The sequence below is a fragment of the Trypanosoma brucei genome, assembly GCF_000002445.2.
Source record: "Trypanosoma brucei brucei TREU927 chromosome 11 chr11_scaffold01 genomic scaffold, whole genome shotgun sequence".
Lineage (NCBI taxonomy): Eukaryota > Euglenozoa > Kinetoplastea > Trypanosomatida > Trypanosomatidae > Trypanosoma > Trypanosoma brucei.
In genome coordinates, this window is record NT_165288.1 from 2881341 (window position 1) to 2899615 (window position 18275).

The window sequence follows — 18275 nt, forward strand, 5'->3', positions numbered from 1 at the left end:
GCCTTTTTGTTCGTAGGGGTCGATAGAGGCGATGAGCAGTGCGCACAACACTCTGGAGTCAATCAAGTATCGTCGGGGAGTGCTACAGCTGCTCGACCAGCGTCGACTTCCACTGGAAACAGTATACTGCGACATAACCAGTATTGACGACATATGTTGCGCCATTAAGGAGATGCGTGTTCGTGGTGCGCCCGCCATAGCTGTCAGCGCCGCCCTTGCACTTGCTGTGGTAGCAGAGCGGGAACTAAAGGAGCAGCGGCAAAACTCGGTGTGGAAAACCGCTGACGATATGCGGCAGTTTTTGCTGATGAGCTGTGACAAAATGATGTCTGCCCGTCCTACTGCGGTTAATCTATCAAAGGTGCTCATTCAATTGAAGAAAGATATTGAAACGGACAAGGCTAATACGATGGAAGCCGTGTTAGAGACTTGTGTTCAACTTGCCGAAAAAATATACGCCGCCGATGTTTCCTTCAATGAGAGAATTATGCGCCACGGTGCTGCCCACCTGTTGAAACTGGCGTCAAAAGAACGGGTGAACATTTTAACCATATGCAACACGGGGGCCCTTGCCACATCCCGCTATGGGACCGCTCTTGGCATTGTGCGGCAGCTCTTCTACGAGGGTCACCTGCAGCATCTGTATGCCTGCGAGACGCGGCCGTGGAATCAGGGGGCGAGGCTCACCGTCTACGAATGCGTACAAGAAAATATTCCATGCACACTCATCTGCGACAGCGCCGTTTCGGCCGTCATGAAAACGCACGACATCGACGCTGTTGTTGTGGGAGCCGACCGCATATGCAAAAACGGCGATACAGCAAATAAGATTGGCACGTACAACCTTGCGGTAGCGGCAGCATATCACAAGGTGCCCTTTTTTGTCGCAGCGCCTTCTACAACACTCGATCCGCTAACACCAGATGGTGAAGGGGTTGTCATCGAGGAGCGGGAAGCGACGGAAATAACACATATCGCCAGCGGTGGCGGGGGCCTACAGAGTGACAAAAGCAATTCCGATTACGGGAGGAAGCGTGTGGTGGCAGACGGGCCCCATCTGAAAGTGTGGAATCCCGTGTTTGACATCACCCCCGCCTCTCTCATCACTGGAGGTATTATCACAGAGCACGGTGTCTTTCCCCCTGCCACAGCGGGTCCGCTCTTTGACATATCCCGTATTGTTGAGCCTTGAGTTTTGGTGCTTGTGAGATGACGTTTGTGCGGTGGAGGAGTCAACTTGGGGCCAAATGGTGCGGTAAATTAACCATCAAAGGACACGTATTATTTAGTGGTAACTGGGACCGGGCAAGACGTATGTCGTGGCGCCCACTGCGCCCCGCAGTTTTGGTCGTCGCGCCTGCGAAAAGATCGTTAGTGGAGTGTGTGTGATGCGGACACCTCAGTCAGGAAGAGGTGTATTGGAAAGGGGTGGAAAGATGCCGCAAAGCCTGCTGCGTCAGGGAACGCACTCATTCTTCACCTTTATTTGTCTTGGAGTATTAATAATTCTAAAGTTCCGATTTTTTAAAGTTTTTTCTGCGCGGTTAGCTGCAGAGAATGGGGGGTTGGGAAAGGTTTGCCTTTACACCACCCGCCAGTGCTAGCTAGGACAAAACTGGTGGTGTGTGTTCTCGCATAATGTATTTTCGGGGTTTGTTATTCTCCCCTCTCACCCAACTCTACGGCCTCAATCTTCCACACTCTCCACCCCGTGACAAAACATTCCATGCTCTTCTCAACAGGTGTTCTTCAAGCGCGACAAAGTGGGGGAAAACGTGTCGCCTGCTCAGAGAAATACATACACGCACAAGGAAGAAGAATCTCTCTCACAGTGCCTGCAGGTGTCGCGTGGCGGTGAGCTCACGGGAACCCCTGCCTCCAGAAGGGAAAAGCCACCGCAAGGACGGTGATATTTTACTAAAGTTCTTCCAATGACTCTTGAACACAATGATGAGTTCGCTACAGAAGGAGCAATGCATTCTGTTGACGATCCAGCGACGACTTCCAGTAACGGCAACACACATAGGAAACCTGTGGAGCTGAGTAGCAACGCCGTTCACGGAAAAGCGAGCGGCGCCGACGTTTTGGATGGCAATGCAAGCGCTTCGACTGACGGTAGGACCAAGCCGCTCAACTCAGGACCCACGCGTGAGGCAGTAGATGACGTCATGATGGACGAGTGTCGCCGATGGGTCGCGGACGTTGTGGGCGATGCGTACAATGCCGAAGTGCTCCAGAAGGAAAATTTTGTGGATTCCCTGCGAAGTGGAGTGGTGTTGCTGGTGTTGCTGCAGAAGCTTGACGACCCCCCAGTACCCGATTCGGAGCTCCGCGTACCGAAGCGAGTTGATGGTTTTTTTGCCCGTGACAATGTCGCGAAGTTCCTGCGGCAGGCCGCAAAGAAGTTCAACCTAACGGAAATAGAGTTGTTCACTGATTCAGACCTGTGTGATGGGAAGAACGACCGGGCTGTTATTACGTGTCTCCTTTCAATCGCGCGCACAGCCTACAGTCGCGGTAATATGGAGGTCGCTCCGGCGAGCATAGTCCAACAACAGGAGTTGAGCGTAAGAATAAAGCAGGCGGCGCTGAATCAGCTAAGGAAACATCTGGCAGAAGAAGGGGAAGAGGATGGCAAGGGTGAGATTTCAAAAAAGTTGGAACCTGTGGCACAGGAAGAAGTGTCTCACACACCGTGCGAAAACATACCAGAAAGTGGTGAGCCCATGAAGGAAATTAAAAACGAGGTGGACGTGGAGGCAGTGGTCAACGAGTCACTTGCTGATACAGAAGATTATCGGTCGGTGGAGGAAAGTGAAGAGGCAGACTTGCCCGATGTGCCCCAGCACGGGGAACAAATGAGAGTTGGTGAAGTGGCGGACGATGACAAAAGTAGGCCCTCAGGTACATACGAAACGACAACAAGACATGCACCAGTTCGCGTACGGATTGAGGGCAGGGCCTCAGACACTATAAAGCTGCCACAACACCGCACGATTCGCGCCACAAAAGAGTCACAAGGCGTTGCGATAACCCCCGTGCCCCATCAGGTGGAACAAGAAGTGAATGCCCCGCAACCCAGGGGAATGGAGACCCAGAGGCACGGTCCCACAGCACCCCCGGCATATCGGCCGCGGCGTTGGGACAAAGTAGATATACTTCTAAGTGTAGTTGTCAATGCCCACTTCACTCAGCATCCGGATACCAACATTCGCTTCCGCAGACTCTCAGGGAACACCGGTGAGTATATGGTCTTCCACAAGGTCACAGGCGGAAAAAAACTTTTACACGCACGTACAGAGCTTGGGAAGGTTGTGGTTGGTGAGCAGAGGAAAAAAGGTAATATAGAAGATCTCGTGTGGACGGATCTTTCGCACTGGTTGGAGCGGCATGAGCGTGACTTCTCTAACTGATGACGTGTCGATAGGTAAAGAGGTGTGCACTTCCCCGTACACACGAGAGGCCGCCGCACACGGGTTGTATGTTGGATGGGTTAGATACTTACAGATATGTGTGTGTATGAACAGGCTTGTGACCGCACCTTTTCTCCTTTTGGTTTTCCACACTCAATGTCAGTGTGAAAAATTTGGGCATACTTGCGTCCTAGCTTGTCACCGCACTGCATCCGGGTTAATATGGTGCATGCACAAACATTCATAAAAGCTCAGTAGCGATCTCACAACTGCGGTCTACGCGACTAACTATTCGATGCATCCAGTACGATTCGTCATCGTTCATTGTATGTCAGTACAATATAGTACAAAAGAGGGAACGGGAGGTAATGAAGGGGGGGAGGAGTGTAACCCCTTGAGAACTTTTGCTATTCGACTTGGTTGAGTCTGGCGAGCAGAAGGAAGAAAGAAAAGATTGTGTATTAACTGCAAGTTGGCGCGGCGTAAATTGTTGGCAAGTTAGGGAGAGGAGGGATAATTTCAAGTGCTGCCACAGGTTTTGAGTTCACTCTTCTTTTTACTCCGGTTTCTTCCCCGGGGACATCCCTTAATTTTCGTTTCTGTTTATTCGTTCGAGTCGTTTTAACGTAGGAACTTGTGGGAACGAACTGGCGTCAGCAGGGAGGTGGCGACATGCTCCTGTGGTTCCTTCGCCTGTCGCGAAAAAAGAAAAATGGCTGGGTGGGGTGACAAAATCAGCAGCGAAGGGAAAGGGGAACAGGTAGTTTTCTTACGGTGCGGCTCTCACCGTAAAATCTTAGACTATTTTCCATTTTCTCCTTGCTTTTTTTATGTCTTTGATAACATAATCCGGCTAGTGCTCTCACAGCGAGGATATCTGAGTAGTTTCTCCGGCTTACATTAGTATGTATGTGGACATGTGCACATTTTTTCTGGTTGTTTCTTACCCCATTTCCCTGTTTTTCCCATCGTGTACGGACGTAAATATTATTGGCTGAGGGTCGAAAAGGCTGTTTACGATATTTCAGAAGTAGCACCGGTTGTAGCGGTTAGCATCGCCACACGCGCAGTTAATATACATCCATATTCAAAAAGGGAAGGGAAAAAATGCCTTTACCGCCTGTTGAGGACGCCCCGAACTCAATGGCACGCCGCCATTACCTCGTGGAACGCAATCGTCTACGCGTAAAGAAGTACGAGCCTACGCGACAGGCGTTTGAGGAGGAGACCGTTAAGCTTTCAAAGCAGAGGGTGGAGCAAAGGGTGGCAATGCTGAACAGCTGGAAGAGTTCCGTTCCTCTCCACACCGACACGACCCGCCCACTTCCTGGTGCCGCACGGCGCCAGAAAGAGAAGGATGAGCCGGCGGCGAAGCACATAAACCTCCAAATTTTGGATGAGGATGCAGCACTGAAGCGGGAGCGCAGGGCTTTGCTGAGGGCCGATATTTTGCAGCAGAAGAAGGACCGGGAGGAATACCTCGCCAAGTGGAGAGCAAACGAAAAGGCGTACGACAGCGCGCTCCTAGCAACCAACGCTGAGTTCGCCCGCCAGATGCAGGAGCAGGAGCGCCAAGCTGCGGTGGCCACGAAACAATACATGGACATGATGCGTGCCAGCAACCTGAAGGAGCTGGAAGCGAAAAGGGCAAAGCAAAGAGAAAAAGAAGAGGCTGATGTCGCTGCTCTTCGCACAATGCAGGAGAATCTAAGGCTGAAGATGGAGGCCGACGAACGCAGGGCTAAGGATATGAAGCGCCTTATGCAAATAGAAAACGAGGAGAATCACTCGCTCTTCAAGAAAAAGCAGGCGGAGGACAAAGCACGTGAGGATGCTTGGATCCGGACCATGATGGAGCACAACGCTGCCCTTGCGGAGCGCGAAAGGCGGGAGGCCGAACAGAAGCGTCAACAGTTCAAGGCGGACTTTGAGGACACCATCGCAAAGCAGAAGGAGTTCCGCCGCACCCATGACTACGACGAGCCGCAAGAGTTAATCCGCAAGCGAAACGAAGAAGCCGCAGCCTCTGCGGTACTCATCAGGCAGGAAGAGCGCCTCCGCAACAACGAGCAGCGGAAGCAATACCGTGAAGAGCTCATGAAGCAAATGCGCGAGAAATACGAATGGCAACTGAGCCACTTAGATGGTGTGTGAGTGAGCCCGGAGGGGCACATGCAGATGTACTGCCCTGGCCAAGCCTCCCACGCGCGTGTTCCCCTTACGTTGTGGTCCCAGTGACCCCTTGTTTTCACTCACTTCCCCCCTCTGATGTTTGTTCTTTTTTCGTTTGTTTGGTGTACTTTTCGTTCACACATATGTATTTACTATAACACAGGTGCGGAAACCCCCAAAGGAGGGGAAGGGGTTGATTCTCGGGGCTTCGTGCAACTACGCAAACTAACGACGTGTCACCTCCTGCTCAATTCCTTCGCAACTTTTCACTCGACAAGGAAAGACGGGCACGGTAACGCTTTTTTGATGGGCGAGACGTGTGGGCTAAAACTTGAAGATTGAAAGGGGAAAGCAAGTTTATCTCCCAACTAAATGCAACTTGCCCCCAATGAATGCGTATGTAGAAATTGGAGAAAGTGGCTAGAGGAAGAGTGAGAAAGGGGAATGAAGCAAAAGAAAAGAGGGGCAAGGGGAAATTGTCACACGTTGGGGTTGCGTATATGTAATCAGACGCGTTGTAGAAGTCATAGCCTTGAAATAGTTGTGTATGTACTTAAATCTCGCTAGAAAAGGAGCTTAATTTTTTTTCAGAAAAGAAAAAAAAGGGACTGCAGCAGCGCTAGTCACCGTAGCAAATTGTTTCCCGGGCACGAGAGCGGTCCGACAGCTGTCATTGTTTTCCCTTGTGTGTATATACCTTTTCCAAGCGTCTCTGATCGACTGGCGCTTCACCATCATGAACCCTACTTTCCGCTTTCCTTCTTGGATTCGCATTCACTGTCTCGTCTGGGTGTGAGAGCAGAGAGCGCATCTGAAAGAGAATAAAATACATAAGCCGCGTCACCTAAAGGTCCGCGGCAGAACATTTTATGCGTAACACCCTTAGGAGTGAAATCAGAAGAGAAGGAAAGGGGCATTAACCAGTTTACCAAGCAAAAGGAAGCGATGGAGACAGATGACGACTTGTTCGCCGAACTGCTCGCCGCCGAAATGGAAAGGACGAACGTACTCGCAGTTGAGAACTGTGGGTTTGTCCTCCAAAGCGGGGCAATGAATTCTGCTCCCGATCCGGCAGACACGAATAGGATTGGAGGAACTGGTCAACTGGTGCCCCAACGGTTGAGAGTGGACTTATCGTCTCCCCCTCACGGTGCGTTGTCGCGGGTTACGAGATCTGGTGGGAAGGACAGTAATGTCGGCACGAGGCAGTGGGAAGCAAAGGATACAAACGAACTGTTGTCCTCGTACACCACGAAGGGAAGCGGTTGCCACAAAGAGACGTGCGCGTGGAGAAGGGCGACGTACCTTTCAGACACAGGAGGAAACGAAGACGAGTTGCTCATAGAAACCCTACTACAGCTTGCGAATGAAAAGATCTCATCATCTGCTGAACGGGAAAGTGGGGTGCAACCGCCTTCGGTCTTTATGGGTGTCACCTCTGCGGCAAGTACGAAGGGCAGCGGCCAAGTGGTCCCGGCGTCCTCTGCAGACCCGCTGGATGACGCAGTGTTTTGGGCTGCGCTTCCAAGCGGGCCGCCCGCAACTACTGCCGGAGTTGCATCAACCTCTGCGCAATCAATCGGAATGGGTGCAGGACCAAGGAGCGCCTCGTCTATCGCACCTCAAAATGGACATTGTCAAGAAAACGACGCACAAGTGCTTACCGCTGTATTGGATGCCCTCGCCGATGGCCAGTCCAGCGTTAGCGGTGACTTTCTAAGTGAAGAGGACTGCAACATGGATGAATTGCTGGAGCGCGCAGAGCACGTCGCTGCCTCGGCAATCCGTGTAGAAGGGAAAAAGGGAGTCCGCCTGGTGCGTATCCACGAGCACGTGGGTATGCGGGAGGAGCTTCATGGAAACAGAGAAATCGTGGGATGGCCTTCCTGCGTGTGCGCTCGCCCCTCTCCTTTCGACAAAAACGCCCAGGAGTGCACCAAAACCGTCTCGCCACCTGCACCGAGAAGAGTGACACTGTGTGTTGGAACTACGCTAGGCTTTGTTTTGCTTTTCGACGAAAGGCGCCGACCCATCGGTAAATTCGGTCCGCCAAACTCCATACTTACCACTCTATCAAAACCACTAGGGGCTGTCGTCTCAATTTCGTTGTCTCACGAGGCGTCGACGATGGCAGTGGGCTATCAGCATGGCACCGTTAAGATGGTAGAAGCGAGCTCGCTATCTACGCTTCGTGAAGTTACCGATGAATTCACCACTCCAATCATCCGATTACGTCATTGCCAGGAGGAGGCCTTTCGGATTCTTGCGTTGGGAAGTTGTGGCAGTATCAAACTGCTCTCCTTCTCGCGCGTTTTGGGCATGATGAGTCACCGTGTGGTGAAAGTTGCTTCTCCCGGAGGAAGCGCACCTTTCAGCGATGTGGACCTTGTATTTATGAAGGAGGACAGAGTTCACGTCGTGGCTGCAGCTTCATTTGAAGTATTAGTTGTCCTTGCAGTGGACTGCGGAGCACAAGGTGTCGTTACGCCACTATATAAACGAAAGCAACAAACAAAAGGCACTAGGCACCATTTACAACTTCAGTTTGTACCAGTGCCACTGGAGCACGAGCTTCTTCTTTGCCTCGTGCAGAACACGGATGTGGAAGTGTTTAGGGTGGCGAATGGTGGCGTTGTGACAGACGTGCAGAAAATCACAGGCGCGCGTCTTGAAAGGTCACTGCGCGCAATGACTCACATGGATAGTTGTTGTCTTTTCCTTGATGAAGACAACTTCCTACACCTTTTTGACGTCAGCGCAGGTGTCGTTGTGGAGTCCCAGCAAATGCACGAATTGGAACCAGCGTATTTTTCCACCGATGGCCGTACGAATCGCTGCAATGCAGCACTTACGTGTAGCGGAAGAAATGCCCTCATTTTGGGGCGGACCACCGCCTTCAGCTGCACGTTGATGTCATGGTGGGAGCGCCTAGACGACTTAGTTAGCAAAAATAGGTTCCTCGAAGCACTGGATCAGCTAAAGGACTTCGCTCTCAATGTCGCCCTTGCCGTCTCGGGTCTGGAAAGTGACCCAGTGGCGCGTCGCACTAGCATTCATGCCTACCTTTCCATACTTGCTAATAAGTTCCTCGCGTACATCTTGAAGACAGCGAATTCCACGTCTTTTATTGTTGGGAGTATCACTTGCCTTATTAAAGCCTGTGCAGATGTTGATGCAATGCATGTGTTTTTTGACTCCTCAATGGTGTACCTGCGTGATGCCAAAGGCAGCGGTGCGCTCGCACTCTACGCTCTTGGGCACTGCATCAATTCGGGGGTGGTGACCTTCCTGCCGGAAGCCTACGTAGAGCCTCTTTTTACTCTTCTCGCGGACGATGAATCGGATATTGCGTTGGAGGTATTGCACACACTAACCACACAGGGGGAGGGGGAACCCCTTCATGGAGTGTCGCGAGCGGAACGGGTGCTGATGAAGCTGGAAGGGGGTCACGAGTGTCTTTTGCCCCTCTCCGAGAAGTACAACTTGGTTCGTCTAAAGGTTTTCATTCTCTGTCGCTGGCACCATGGATATGCAGATGCGCTCCAGTACGCCCTGAGAGAGTGGCGCCGCGTGAACAAAGTTAACGGAAGGGACAATGAGGTAGCAGTTGACCTTTTTGAGTGCACTATGAGAGGGGCCACCGTCATGGATGGCGTTCATATTCCCGAGCAGTGCTGGCGTGAGGCAAAGGGGCAAATGTGGAGGCACCTGCTTAACACACCAGGTGAGTTCGAAACGCTTCTTCGTGTAAATGCTGAGCGTGTTGTGATGGTTACGCTGCCCATTTTGCAGGAAAGTGGACCATATTCGCCATGGAGTAATCCAGAGGAGCGAGACGACTGCGCCGCCCAGCTTCTTTTACACCTCGCTGGGGTGGACTTTGCATCTGGGAAACCGTTTAGGCCATGGGAACTGGTGCAGCGCGACTGGCCGCCGTACTCGGTTGTGCAACAACTTTTCGCAGGGATCATACACCTCGTTTTGGGTGGTGCAGTGGTGCTGACTCCAGTGCAGTTATTCTTTGATCACGCCTGTACGCATCTAATATATCAGTTCCAAATGGCCAGGGACAATGTGCAGAGGCGCAGTGCGCAGACGGACGTGATAGCACTTCTTACCAGCCCACACATGGAAGGACTTAACTTCGCATTTGTCGAGGCAGCGCTACATCAGCAACGAATGGGCCGTGCCTTGGCAGAACTTCATTACATTCGTGGGGAGTTGGCCGAGGCCATCGAGTGCTACCTTTGTAAAGAATACAACCGTTTTGACGCTACACTTGCCAAAGACGTGTTCAACTTTATCTGGAGGGTAAGCCGCATAGAAGGTGAAGGAAAGAGGGAACGGAGCAGGCGGCTCCGCGATGCCGTGATGCATCACATTGCTGCACTAGCTGACGCAGACCCCACAGCACTAGCGCGGTTTGTGTTTGAGCACCTTCGTGATGACCACGAGGAGGTGATGAGCATTATCCGCAAGTCTAGTAAGACATTTCTCCGCTATATTGACGAGTTGGTTGCGAAAGCAGAGCCAAAAGTTCTGGGGGATGTAATGCTGCAAAACGCGTATATTGGCCTTCTTTGCTCTGAAGATCCGGAGCGGGTGTATCCGTACATGCGGGCATACGAGGCCGCGTTGGCTTACGACTGCGACACTGTCTTATGCTCCATGAAGAAGTACAAGGTGATTGACGCCGCCGTTTACTTGCTCGAAAAGAGGTTCCGCGTTGAGGAAGCCGTTGAAGTGTTGATGGACGCCATTACAAGTAAACTTCATGAGGTGCAGTTGGAGCTTATACGCGAGGTCCAGTCTCCAGAGATGAGAAACGGAAGTTTTGTATCAGGTTCCGCACAACGCAAGCATTCGTCTCCACAGCGCCAAACCATAAGAGCAGCTCAATCGGGGTCCTGTGAGGAGGCTCTTCAACACGTGGTGAGGCACGCAGTTGATCTATGCGCTAGGCATTACGCCGCGGAGGAAGCTCGGTCGTATAAGGTGTGGATGACATTGTTTGGTCATTTCGCAAGTCCGCAAAGAAGTCTAGGCGACTGTCTAGAACGGGAGGGAGCGCTGCAAGAATCAGGTTCCATCTCCGAAGCTCTTGACGAAAGAAACGGAGGCCCCGCGGAGTTCGGGGGCTCAACGAAGAAGTCTGGTACACCGTTAAGCCTTACGCCCGAAGAGCGTTCCATTGTGGTTAAGAGATTGCTTCCCTTATTCACCGATTACGCGTCATACATCTTGATGTGTATGATCAAGGTGCTCAACCTTGCCGACGTTATTACATTCATCGTGGGAAGTTGCAAGAGGGAGGGTTTAAAAACTCTTGAGTCGATAATTTCCCGTACGGTGGGTTCGCTGCGATTTGAGTGCGAAGTTAACGAAATTTGCAATGATTCCCTTCAGCAGGATGCTATAAATTTAAGCAGGGAACATTACCGCCGCTTAAATATGGGTGTGATGCCCGTGGCCAACATGTGTTATGTGTGCGGTGGGGACCTTAACTTTGCTCGTGGCGTGGGGGCCGAAACAGCCGTGAGGATATACGCATGCGGTCACGCGTATCATGAGAAATGTATTGTGGGTGGTGCTAGTGAACACCTAGGCAATACGTGTATCCAGTGCAGCAGGTCGCGATCAGGTGTTGTTAATTCATCAGCGCTGAATATGGGAGTAGTCCAACTGGGCGAGGGCATCCCTGGAAATGTTGGACCCAACCAACGCGGCTGTCACTTAGAGGAGGAAGAAGAAGAGGGTGGGGAAGCCGCGGAAGTTGACAACCCACAGATGATTTTGCGGAGGTTAAGGCAAACACGAGCGAAGATGAGCTGGTCTCGGGAATGCAGAAACAGGATACAAAGTTTCCTCCGCAAGAAATGTGGTGAACAGGAAACTCTTTCCATGGCTCCAACGGTGGAGAGGCCTCTTGTAGTGTTACCGGGCGTCACTGGCACAACCTCAGCGGCCGCATCGGAAGAAGGGCCAGAAGCCTTGCCAGAAGTGGACAACGCGCTTCCAATGACACTGACTGATGAGGAGGTTCTCGAGTTATTCGACACCTGATGATAGCATTGGAGAAATGGTATGAAGAAGAGGAATGTGCCAGAGGAGATGTTGCGCAGGTCGCTACCACCTTCGTGACGCCGCCGAAAATTCGGTTATAACGTTTCATGGCTACTGAAGTACAAAAGGGTCCGGGTTTGGGCCAACGGTTAGCGTATGGGAAAAGTGAGTGAACCCATGAGTGGTTTCCCATCTTGTATAGCACGTACTCAAATCGCACATGGGGGGGGCACCAGTAAATGCTGTTTATGGGGTCTCTAGCACTATCTTACATGCATTGTATAGTGCCCTGGAAAATTGAGTGTTTTTTGTTGCTGTTGGTGTTGGTGGTGCTTGCTTTGTTGCTCTCTTTCATGATCGTTCACAGAATGGTCAACTGCAGTAACGAGTACGGTGGATTATTGTATGGAAGTCCGTCATCAAGGGCGCTATCACTTGCTTTCGCCTTTTTCCCCACCCCACCTCAAAAATAATAATAATAATCCTCTGTTCCTCCCCTTCTGCTCCTTTCATAACAAACTGATAAACACGTGTAATCATTCGGAACTTCACACACGCACAAAAAAAAAGGACTTGAGGTTTAAATGGGGGTGCCAACAATGGAACGAAGCCACGGTCGTCGCTCACCCGACGAGGTCCGTTACCCTCACATTGTGCTCAACGTGCTTGGACAGAGTTACAGTAGCGCATGCATCGAAGTCGGAAGCACGCGGGTCGTTTGCGCCGTACATCACCCACAACAACTAATTGATGAGTACCGCGGGAGTCGAGGACGTGTTGCCTGTACAGTGCGAAGGTCCTCTCGCGCGCAAAAGCATGAATTAGCATTTCGAGCAGACGTCACACCAGAAAAAGACCTGGCCTTGGCGTTAGAAGGTGTAGTTGAGCAGGCAGTTGTGTTGGAGAAAATACCGCAGCTGTTGGTGGAGGTTGCGGTAGAGATCCTCGCAGAGGATGGCGGGCTTTGGGACGCGATAGCCACGGGTGTGTGTGCCGCACTGGCGAGTGGGGGATTTGAAATGTACGACACTTTTTCCGCCTGCGGTGCCGCGCTCCTGCCCGACGGCTCCATCGTGACCGATCCCAGCGCCACCGAGTGGAACACTGCTAAGGCCACGGCGGTCACGTGTGCCATGTTGAACTCAGGAAATATGTGCTTCACCGCGCAGCGGGGGTCGTGTGAGCCGACCACTGCACTCGACCTTGTGATGGCTGCTTTGAAGGGAACCTTGGCGCGTAAGAATGTCATCTCATCTCAGTTGTGCGAACAGTTTGCATTTTAGGAGATAAGTGTTTCGCTATAACGATAAAAATTTTCCATTCCACCTTTCATTTGCAGGACCAGTAAAAGCATGAGTGCGGTGCGGGGGGGAGAAGTTGCGCCCGCACGAATAAATTTGGTTGCAGACCTCAGCACTCACTCGTTTTTTTTTGCCAGAGGTGCCGCTTCACGATGGCTGTTCTTTACTTCTGACTATGTCTATCCTTTCCCCCACGCCCCTCCCTTTTCCATAGCTGAGGCATATGGCAACGTCGGAATCTGACGGGCTTCTCATGACGGAAGAAGTAGTTATACAACAATGTAAGAAACATCACGGGTATTCCACACCGGAACTCAACCGAAATATATACCTTAACCACTTGGGACTTATGAACATCTCATCCCTTAACGCATTCCACCAATGCAGGGTGTTGTACCTCAACAATAATGCCATCGATAACTTGGAGGGGCTTCACCCACTTCAAAATTTGCACGCGCTTTATATTGGTAATAACGCTATTCGAAACTGTAAAAGCTTTCCGATGTTGCCTTCGCTGCGACTTGTAGACATTTCCTCAAATTTTATTGAAAGCTTGGAAGGCCTTTCGAGCATCCCCAACTTAGAGACTTTACTTGCCTCACGGAATCGGGTGAGGAACCTTAGGGGAGTAGAGGGGAACAGAAAGCTAATGACGATCGATGTTTCAAAGAATGCTATTGAACGTGAGGAAGACATCGTGCCGTGGATTCTCGAAATGGAAGGACTTCGCAGTTGCATGTTTCAAGGCAACCGCTTTGTAACTTCAATGCAAAGCTATAGAAAAAAGATAATTGCGTGGGTGCCGTCGCTGCGCTTCATGGACCAATGCCCTGTGTTCCCCGAGGAGCGGAGCTGCGCTGAAGCGTATGCTCAAGGAGGAACAAGGGCAGAAAAAGCGCAGCGTGACGAAAACAGACGTCAGGAGGAGCAGGAAAGGCAGAGACAGTTTGAGTTCTTCGGCAGCCAACGTCAGGAGGCTCGTGAAAGTCGAGACACCAAGGGCCCAACATGCACCAATACCGCCTATTATGACGATAACGATTTGCAGTGTATATATGTGCCAAACAGTGTGGGACGTGTGTAAGAAACTCGATACCTCGGTGGGTTCAGTAGCCCCTTGTCGCACAACCGCAGAAAAGCAGCCGGTTGCCCATGCGCGTGCCCGATAGGTCGCGTTGACGCGCGTGCAGAGCCTATCTTGAGGACGGTCTGGGGCTTCGGCTGCTGAGACATGCTTGCGAAAACGAAAAACAGGCAAGTCCCCTCAACCAATGGGCCAGAGGCGAGTATGTTTTGTGCTAAATCACTTTTCCTACCACCACCCCAAACAAGCACGCGAGGTGCACTACTTTCTTCGTATCGGTTGTTGGTGGCTTCTTTAGTCAGATACACCAGGCACAAGGGACATAGAAAGTTAGTGGGGAAGAAAGGGGCATTCTTTGGAGAAGAAAAATGACGATTGTTGCGGACTGTGGAAACTCACAGGCAGTGACATCCGTGTGCACAATGGGAACGCCTGAGTGCGATGAGGAGCTCAGACTCTTTCTGCGTTGTTTGCGCGCCCTTCATCCGCATGTGCAAGTGGTAGTGGGATGCACATCTGGCATGATCAGCCCTGGTCGAAGTGCGAGCAGTGCCTTCGCTGACTTCGGTATGGATGAAAAAATCGAGTGGGTTCCCTGTCTCGATCCTTACCTACCCATCAACAGGGGCACAATGGAACAGCAGCACGGGGTGTGGTACCCCTCGCGCCATGCAGACTTCATGATGGAAAAGGCAAACTTGATGGAGCGCGCGATGATGCTGCACAGTCCGCAGAAGCCTTGCGGGGGCGGTCCAGAATGCGTTGTGGCGTTCCTCGACTGTGACGTCGTCTTGCTGGGAGAGCTTCCGTGCATCCCATTTGGCACGCAAGTGGCGTTGTCACCGCATCAACTGCGTACTCGAGACGAAGCTCTCTTCGGCAAGTATAACGGTGGATATGTTGTTGCTACCACCCCTTCTGTTATCTATGAGTGGAGGCGCGCAACACAGTACTCGAGGTACTTTGACCAAGCCTCGCTAGAGTGCGTGGCCAACAGTTTCTCATCCACTCTATACGAGTTGCCACCGCAACACAATTACGGATACTGGCGGCTCTTCCAGACTTACCGAGTAGATCCACTTGCTGAAGCGAAGCAGTTTTCTATTAAGCCAATGGGCAGCCCCCGCCAATGGACCCTCTGCTACGAGGGAGCCCCGCTCAGATCCATTCACACGCACCTTCTCACATCAACATGCCGGCAAGGGCGGGACGTTCAGGCATTTAACACGCTCATAAGAAGATGGATACAAAGGTGCGTTCAACCTCCACACCGGGTGACAACCGCAGCAGTTGCGGCCAACCGGCTCTATGAGGTGTGTCTCGGTCCTTACCTGAAAGTGGCTGGTCAAAAGTTGTCCAAAGCGCCGCCATGAGGTTTCTACGACACTTTGCTCGGGTATCGTTACTGCGTTGTAGCTGTGTTCTTTTTCGTTCCTTTACTTCATCTGCAGTCCTTTCAACGCCGTAGATTGCACGGCACATTTTTACATCCCCAACGATGGAGTGTGACATGACCCTTTTACAAAAGTGTAAGGCCTCTGCAGAGCGGCATGCTCAGCTTCGTAAGGGACCCTAATGGTCCCCTAGAAAGGTTAGCGTCAAAACTCACAAAAAAAACAAGTAGGGGTTTCGGCTGCTTCCCTTTTTTGACACGGAAACCCTGATGGCCCTCTCCTCCCCATTATCCCCCTTAAGTTGAGTATGCATTGTGGCTGCAACGATGCCACACTTCTTTCCACTAGCTGTCTATTTTTCCCCTTGTCTTTGCCCCAAACGGGTGCGCGCATACACAACCGTACGAGTCGCCACCCGAGGAAACTGCTGACCTCTATGGCACTCTTGCATCCGACAACGGTACAATGTTTGCATGTGAAAAATGGAAAATGAGGGGAGAGAAATAGAAAAGGAAGTGATGTCATACAACCAAAGCACCCGCCGACGCAACGAGAGCGGTGAGTACGGTTGAGGCAGGGGTACTCACAATTGGCTCGAAATAACAAAGCCCACAAAATCCCACCCCAGTTTGCTTTGATGCCCATTAGCCCAAACACTGGACAGATCTCTTTATATATACGACGGGCACGAGACGATTAGTCAAAAACGTCTGTTCCGTCAAACGGAGAATACACTCGCTCCCCCCCCCCTCCCTTTAACACGAGTGTCCTCCGAAACTCAGTAACGTGAGAGTGTCGAGAGTTGAGGCAGCAACCTCGTAGGGATCTTCCGGTTGGAGGGGAGGCGCACCAAAACACTCTTTGCGTCATCGCACTGAAAGGTCAGATTTCGGCGTAAACGCTGCGGAAGTTGCCAATACATACATACGGTCCACAGCACAGGACCTTCTATTTTGCGTCGGAACCACCAAAACACAGCTGCACCACCAACGACTCAGGTCAATGAGAGGTGCGACGTCGGAGCCGTTGATTCTAAACACGGGAGTACCTTTTTTCCACAGCACAAAGCTGGGACCTTTCCACATCTGGGGGCACCGAACTCTTTGGAAATATATTGGTTTATCCCCTCACGTTGTGCGTGCCACGCGCCGTTACTCCTAGGATCGGCCAGAGACCTGCACTCCCCCCCTTCCCCGCCCTCCAGCAAACTTCACGACAAGGACGTACTTTCCATCCCTCCTTTGAACCAAGGAGACGCTTGAACCGCCGTGGTGTGGGACGCCCGACTGCCCGTTTCTCATCCATTCTGGACAGTCAGCGCCACACTTGCCCCTTCAAGGTTGGGCACCCACGCACACACCTCACGTTGGGATGTTTATTATCCCTGCCTCCGTCACCGCCATATGCGGCACCATGCGCTCCCTCTCCTGCAACGTGCTCCCCACCCACCCCCCCCCCAAAAAAAAAAGCCACGCAACACACCAACTTTAGGTTTAAGGAAGAGCGCAGCGCCGCCTCCGCTATCGGTGGTGGGCAGCGTCTGACCCCGGCGCCGGAGGGGACCCGCCATCCATTCCATTCCGACTTTACCCAAGTGTATGGAACCGCTGCGCCACAACCCCAAACCGGTTAACCTCAGGGGAACCGAGTAGAGAGGCGGGTCCGTTTCCCCTCGCAATCCTTGAGGTCACTTCACGAGTCGTTGCGCAGGAAAAAATAAAAGGAACTTTGTGAACCGGTGAGCCTTTGAATGCATGTGGAGACGCGGTGTTTCCTTTGGACCCAGTGCTAAGTGGGGAAAGGCTAATACCGTCAGAAGGGGGAAATATCAGCCCGCTCCGCATTCTTGCCGTGGCGCCGGGCGCCCTTGGTTAAGGCCATGTCTCACTTCGACCGTCTGAACGGCATCGGCAGCAACCCCCTTGGTTTGAGGTCTGGGAAGAGCTGTCCCCTACAAAGTGCCTTTCCACCTCGTTTACTTCCCCAACTTTTGCGACATCGGGAATTTAAACAGCCAACTGCGACCCCCGATATTCCGATTTCGACCGAATGCGGGTATCCTTTGATTCCTAAACCCTGTAGCTGGCGAGGCCAACCTCCTTGACGTAGTGCTTGGGTTATGACGAATGGTTGCTGCACTCCTTTGTCACGTTCAACTTCTCCGACTCTCCACATGGAAACTTTCTAACAACCCCGCCACTGACAGGATGATTCCGCCTGCCGCATCCGTGTCAGCCGCTTCGCCCTATAGGGTTAACCTTGTCCACTGCGCTTTGCGGGGCTTGCTGGGAGGGTGTCTGGGAGTGTCATCGCTGACTCTCCATTTTGTAACCACTTCGGTTGTTTTTTTCCCCTCTCCTTGTATCCGCACTTGCTGCGCGGATGGTCAGCCACACGTTTGTTCACGCTGTGTGGCACAGGGACCGCGCCTCTCATTAGATGCTCCTCGAAGTTTCCAGTTGGCAAGCGTCCCGCAACAAGTCCCCTCCCGCGTGTCAGATTCGCCATCCTTGCAACGGCAATACTTCCTATCTGACAGACTTTTCTCGCGTCTGCCTGTTTTGTGTCTTCCTATTCCTCCACGGGCTCCCTCCTTAACTTTCTTCGCCAGTTTTCAACCCTATTCCCCCTTTTCAAATGGGCACGGGGTAAGTCCTCTCTCGAAAATGCGCGGTTGCAAGCAAAGCGCCTTCGAGCCTCACCACCACAGGTTATGGGTTCGCTTTGCCCTCTCCTTTTCTCTGTCTAGGAGTTTGTGGCCTTCGATCCCACCCATTGCCTCGAGGCGATGCGAGTATTTTTCATATCCTCATCACCATCTGGGGTCCCGAACAGGGTAATTGAATAT

The 18275-nt window shown here is 51.9% G+C and overlaps 8 protein-coding genes across 8 annotated transcripts; all 8 read left to right on the forward strand.

The window, feature by feature from the left end:
* Positions 1-31: 31 nt before the first annotated feature.
* On the forward strand, positions 32-1192 carry Tb11.01.2780 (translation initiation factor 2 subunit, putative; the record flags this gene model as incomplete). The annotated part of the gene is made up of 1 exon (XM_824071.1): positions 32-1192. One exon carries the CDS (start codon positions 32-34, stop codon positions 1190-1192), a length of 1161 nt encoding a protein of 386 aa, XP_829164.1.
* A 739-nt stretch (positions 1193-1931) lies between these two features.
* Tb11.01.2790 (hypothetical protein, conserved) lies at positions 1932-3413 on the forward strand (the record flags this gene model as incomplete). The annotated part of the gene is made up of 1 exon (XM_824072.1): positions 1932-3413. One exon carries the CDS (start codon positions 1932-1934, stop codon positions 3411-3413), a length of 1482 nt encoding a protein of 493 aa, XP_829165.1.
* Positions 3414-4520: 1107 nt separating this feature from the next.
* On the forward strand, positions 4521-5567 carry Tb11.01.2800 (hypothetical protein, conserved; the record flags this gene model as incomplete). The annotated part of the gene is made up of 1 exon (XM_824073.1): positions 4521-5567. One exon carries the CDS (start codon positions 4521-4523, stop codon positions 5565-5567), a length of 1047 nt encoding a protein of 348 aa, XP_829166.1.
* Positions 5568-6530: 963 nt separating this feature from the next.
* Tb11.01.2810 (hypothetical protein, conserved) lies at positions 6531-11648 on the forward strand (the record flags this gene model as incomplete). Its single annotated transcript, XM_824074.1, has 1 exon — positions 6531-11648. The coding sequence occupies one exon, from the start codon at positions 6531-6533 to the stop codon at positions 11646-11648; it is 5118 nt and encodes a 1705-aa protein (XP_829167.1).
* A 599-nt stretch (positions 11649-12247) lies between these two features.
* Tb11.01.2820 (exosome-associated protein 4) lies at positions 12248-12931 on the forward strand (the record flags this gene model as incomplete). Its single annotated transcript, XM_824075.1, has 1 exon — positions 12248-12931. One exon carries the CDS (start codon positions 12248-12250, stop codon positions 12929-12931), a length of 684 nt encoding a protein of 227 aa, XP_829168.1.
* Positions 12932-13172: 241 nt separating this feature from the next.
* Tb11.01.2830 (hypothetical protein, conserved) lies at positions 13173-14033 on the forward strand (the record flags this gene model as incomplete). The annotated part of the gene is made up of 1 exon (XM_824076.1): positions 13173-14033. One exon carries the CDS (start codon positions 13173-13175, stop codon positions 14031-14033), a length of 861 nt encoding a protein of 286 aa, XP_829169.1.
* Positions 14034-14401: 368 nt separating this feature from the next.
* On the forward strand, positions 14402-15406 carry Tb11.01.2840 (hypothetical protein, conserved; the record flags this gene model as incomplete). The annotated part of the gene is made up of 1 exon (XM_824077.1): positions 14402-15406. The coding sequence occupies one exon, from the start codon at positions 14402-14404 to the stop codon at positions 15404-15406; it is 1005 nt and encodes a 334-aa protein (XP_829170.1).
* Positions 15407-17553: 2147 nt separating this feature from the next.
* Tb11.01.2860 (hypothetical protein) lies at positions 17554-18267 on the forward strand (the record flags this gene model as incomplete). The annotated part of the gene is made up of 1 exon (XM_824078.1): positions 17554-18267. One exon carries the CDS (start codon positions 17554-17556, stop codon positions 18265-18267), a length of 714 nt encoding a protein of 237 aa, XP_829171.1.
* Between the last annotated feature and the right edge of the window lie 8 nt (positions 18268-18275).